The 4,271-nt window shown below is 39.6% G+C and overlaps 1 protein-coding gene across 1 annotated transcript; it reads right to left on the reverse strand.

The window, feature by feature from the left end:
- Nucleotides 1-940: 940 nt before the first annotated feature.
- grxcr1a (glutaredoxin and cysteine rich domain containing 1 a) lies at nucleotides 941-3,831 on the reverse strand. The gene is made up of 4 exons (XM_026330764.1): nucleotides 3,436-3,831; nucleotides 2,196-2,435; nucleotides 2,050-2,115; nucleotides 941-1,172 (listed from the first exon to the last, which is right to left on the reverse strand). Exons 1-4 carry the CDS (start codon nucleotides 3,826-3,828, stop codon nucleotides 993-995), a joined length of 879 nt encoding a protein of 292 aa, XP_026186549.1. The 5' UTR covers nucleotides 3,829-3,831; the 3' UTR covers nucleotides 941-992.
- Nucleotides 3,832-4,271: the final 440 nt, after the last annotated feature.

The raw sequence follows: 4,271 nt of genomic DNA on the forward strand, positions 1-4,271 counted from the left end.
TCAGTGGTTCCCGAGGCTTTAATGACTCGTCTTTTTTCATGCTGATGTGGTCAGACTCTTTCATACATAAAAAATGGATCACGTGAAGTTCTCCTTGGGTTTAATTATTCAGTGCAGACCTAAATCCTTCAGCAGTCAATACATTATTGAACCCCAGTTTGTGCCTCTCATGTATTGCCATTGCAATCAGAGGTATTATATTTTCTATTAGTGAATGGGGATCTTTGGAAGATGCTGATGGATGGAAATGACACCATTATTCTGAACATATTTGTAGAATCGAAAGATTCAGCTTCCATCATAATGAAAAAAAAAATATTTGCTGCAGTTGCAAAATTGTTTTTCCAAAAATTGATGTTTCCAAATCCAGATAGGCCATTGTTTAGGGATCATGATTGTATTCAATTGATTACCTTGATTTATTTGAGTTTAGGTGTGTGCATGTCATACCCTCCTATACATTTGACTTGTGCTTGGTGCTCCTCTCTGAGCAAACATTCAGTTTCATGCCTTCTGCTGGCTCCAAATTCAGCCCTTGACTCTTCTGTCCTCTGAGTTCCTTATCCTTAACTCCGTCTGATAGGGGATTAGTAATGGGAGCATTGCTGAGAAAGGAGCTGCCTCACTAATGAGCTAACAAGCTTAAGTTTACCTGAGGAGAACCTCTTTCAGACATGTTTACAGACCCAGGCAGACATGTTTCAATTAGAATTGTGTAATAATCCCATTGGAGAAATCATGTATTTGCTTAAAATTACTACTAATAAAGACTTAATATGATTCATATAATAAATTAGATGGAGATCCAACATGCCCAAAGCAGCAATGCAAAATGTAAGATTTTATTACAAACTCAATTTTTTAAGAACAATGGCCATGGAAGATTATTCCTGCTGTGTTTTATTACACCGCCTGTGTTGCAGTTCACTTCAGGGTCCTGTGTAAGGCCCTGGAGAAGGAAGTAAGGATATTGGGTCAGGCACTTAACATCCTCACTTACTGCAGCTCACACAGGGCTGTAGGCCATTCTCATTGCAGGAAGTGCACTTGAGGGCTTTGAAGGAATCCGTGAAGCAGTTACGAAACACAGACATCTTGCTGCCATGGCACACTGGGCATGGGATGAAGGCAAAGCCCCCACAGGTCTGGCACGTCTGGGGATGCTGTACCCTCTAGAAAAATGAATAGAGTTTTTTAGACAACAATATTAAATACAGATTTTTAAAAATGCAATACATGATTGGCAAAGATTAAAATTTAATGTTATTTAAAGCCTTTTGGTTTTGAAGCAATGGTGCAACATTTTGGGCAATACACACTGACTTTCTAGTTAGATAAATAAATTGGTAACACTCAGTTGTATATATTGTAAAAATGACACTGCAGCTAGTAAATTATTTTCCAAACTGAGATTTTGATGCATAAATCTGCAGATATACATACACAACAAAAGCAGGTTGCTGCCCATTCTGGGCTGATTAGTGTGTGTGTGGTGTTTCAGATCTGTGTACTAGCCTGCAGCAACTGGGAACCATGATGTAAATGTCATCACACTGCTCACTAGGAGACTATTGTTTTGTCTAACTTCCATAATAAAAGCTAGGCCTGAAAAAAGGCCAGGGGCCTGGTGCAACTCACTGACCTGCTCCAGCTCAGTGTGACCCATAAAACATTTTACACAATTTTGGTTTTGTATGACAGAGCGATGTGCTCTCTGTTAGTGTGATCGAACAAATGTGTTGGAAGCAGAATCAATACTTAGCCCTCGTACTGATGGTCACATTGATGTACATCCATGCTTAACACTGCAGTTTGCTCATGTTGACGAGTGAGGGGAAATAACTGCCCCTGTTTGCACTGTGGTCATGTCTGTGGCTTTTTGCACTGTATATTCACTTTATGCTCCAATATTATATGCACTTTAAATGATATAGTTCAGTACATCTAAAATGTATGAATAATTAAACATCAGTATGTGTCAAATCAAGTTGTTAAAGTGATCCACATGAAAATCATGTATTTAACCATCATCATATACTGAAAACTTACCTCAATTTTTGTCAGAAGATCTTGAAGTTCCCCTGATTCATTCATGCTGAGTATTTTCTCAGCTCCCTGAAAAACACGTTTAATGAACTACTTTTCTGCAACACGCTAAAGTCACAGTCCAATAGAAATGTATAATAAGAACTCACCCCAAGGTAGTGTCCATCAATGAACACTACTGGTAATGAAGGAGGTTCTCCCACATGCTTGCACCGCTCCTCCAGCTCTTTCACGTACTCGTTGTCCAGAGCAATGTTCTTCTCCACAAACTTCACCCTGTGGTTCTGGAAAATCTTTCTGACCAGCTCGCAGCGCTCAAACGTTGTCCTGACCACACGGAAACTCGTTGTGTAGATCACTATCCGCCCAAACTCAAGAGATAACACCATCTACAAGAGAGTAAACATTTTAATGTAGATACATTTCTAAATTTACCTATTGCATTTTTGTAAACCGAAATGTTCAGATATGTGGAAATAAAAAAAAACTTTCACAGAAGAAATATGTTGCAGTAATCGAAGTTTATAATCCAAAACCCCAGTATATGTACCTACATTCAGTCCTGTTACAAAGTAAGCAACAGTTGTCGCAGTCACACTGCAAAATAAAAAATGACCTTGTCCTTATAATCCCTTTAAAATGTGACTTATTTATACATTATCTGATCACTTTCAAGAAATTAACAAAGAATTTCAGATTTAATACTTTTACATCTCTACAACCTCCCTGTTGAGCAGCCTTTGATTTCAATTTATTTCCATTTATTTGGAAATCTATTTTTAATAATTAAGTACACAGTCATTGAATTGTAATAGCCTACCTCAAGCAAGCTAGAAGAAATATCCAAAAGTATAAGAAACTATGGCCAGCTTTGAAAAACAATTGATGATCATGTCAAGTGTAGATGAGTTTTAAGTTGATGAGACCAGCTCGATTCACTTTCATAAACACTTAAACTTTACAATAAGAGAACAGAGAATATCACTTGATCGTGAGGAGAAGCTTTAGCTAGTGTAGACTGATGCTGTGTCGGCCACGATGCAGAGAACTTTCCTTTCAATGACCTTTGCATCAGCGCATCAGCCAAGAGTTACCTCAGAATAACAACCAGGTGTTTGTGCAGGGATAACAGAAAGTAACGCTGAGAATTCATTACCCTGATTAGTTTCTTTTGAAACTTATCGAACTGCATCATTAATCTTTAATTACTCAGTGACCTTGTCCTCTGTTCTCATACACCTACATGTAAGTCCTACCGGTAACTAGACTTGAGAACAGGGAAAACAGTGCTAACAACCAGAGCTGAAACCACTCAAGGAGTTTTGTGATTTTATGATACAGGTTATGTTAAACAGTAAAATAAGACTAAGCCCAGTCAGATGTACTTACACCATTGGAATTCGGGAGGTTTTCGAACAGCGTTTGCCCTGCGATGACTTTGTGCTTGACACCCCTGACAGTCCCATTTTTACTGATTATGTTAACCCTCTTGGTGGTGAACATCCAGCGCTTGGTGGCCCCTGCGTACATGAGCAGGTCATCAGGCTCACTCTCACTGTCATACAGCTCAGAGCCCAGGTATCCATCCAGGTGTCCATGTGTGTCTCCACTTGCAGAGGGTGTACTGGCCCGCTCAGCATCAGAGCTGCTGGTGCAATCTGAATCTAAGGAGTCTGAAGGCCCCTCATCCTTGAACATCTCTTTCAGCACACGGCCGCTGTTTCCCGAAGCCACCCGGAACCTCACCCTCTTCTGTGGCTTCTCCTGTCCAGCCATCATCATCGTCCCTTCTTCTGCAAACCCTCTGCCACATTACATAGTCCCCAACACTGCCGCGTAGCTCCTTGCTTTTCATTCAGAGGCAAACATGCAGCTCAGACACACTATTTTGTTTCCCATGGATTATTACCACGTTTAATCCCCACCGCTTGAACAGATCTAAAAACAGCTGAGAGCCTGTAAGCTGCCTTACACTCAGTGTCACACTGCCAGTAAATAATAAATGCATTTCTACCATGGCAACCTAGCAAGCTAATCTCAAGTAAAATGATAGTTGTCTTTGAATTATTCATCACAATTTACAGTTTTCTTCAAAGCTTTGACAGAAGACTTTTACTGGTCTGACTTCATGTGCTTTAATCACACAAGCAAACATTTCTCTTTCTAAAGATAATATGTCAGCTGACAGCAACTTCTGCTTCATTCACATTTAAAGATTTACTACA

Source organism: Mastacembelus armatus, chromosome 10 (assembly GCF_900324485.2).
Source record: "Mastacembelus armatus chromosome 10, fMasArm1.2, whole genome shotgun sequence".
Taxonomy (NCBI): Eukaryota; Metazoa; Chordata; class Actinopteri; order Synbranchiformes; family Mastacembelidae; genus Mastacembelus; species Mastacembelus armatus.

Excerpts from the sequence above, each read along its gene's own strand:
- grxcr1a (XM_026330764.1), bottom strand. The coding sequence starts at position 3,828 with ATGATGATGGCTGGACAGGAGAAGCCACAGAAGAGGGTGAGGTTCCGG. Across the intron at positions 2,436-3,435 it reads ACCTCCCGAATTCCAATGGT|ATGGTGTTATCTCTTGAGTT; the intron begins GTAAGTACATCT and ends ACTCTCTTGTAG. Across the intron at positions 2,116-2,195 it reads TTGATGGACACTACCTTGGG|GGAGCTGAGAAAATACTCAG; the intron begins GTGAGTTCTTAT and ends CGTGTTTTTCAG.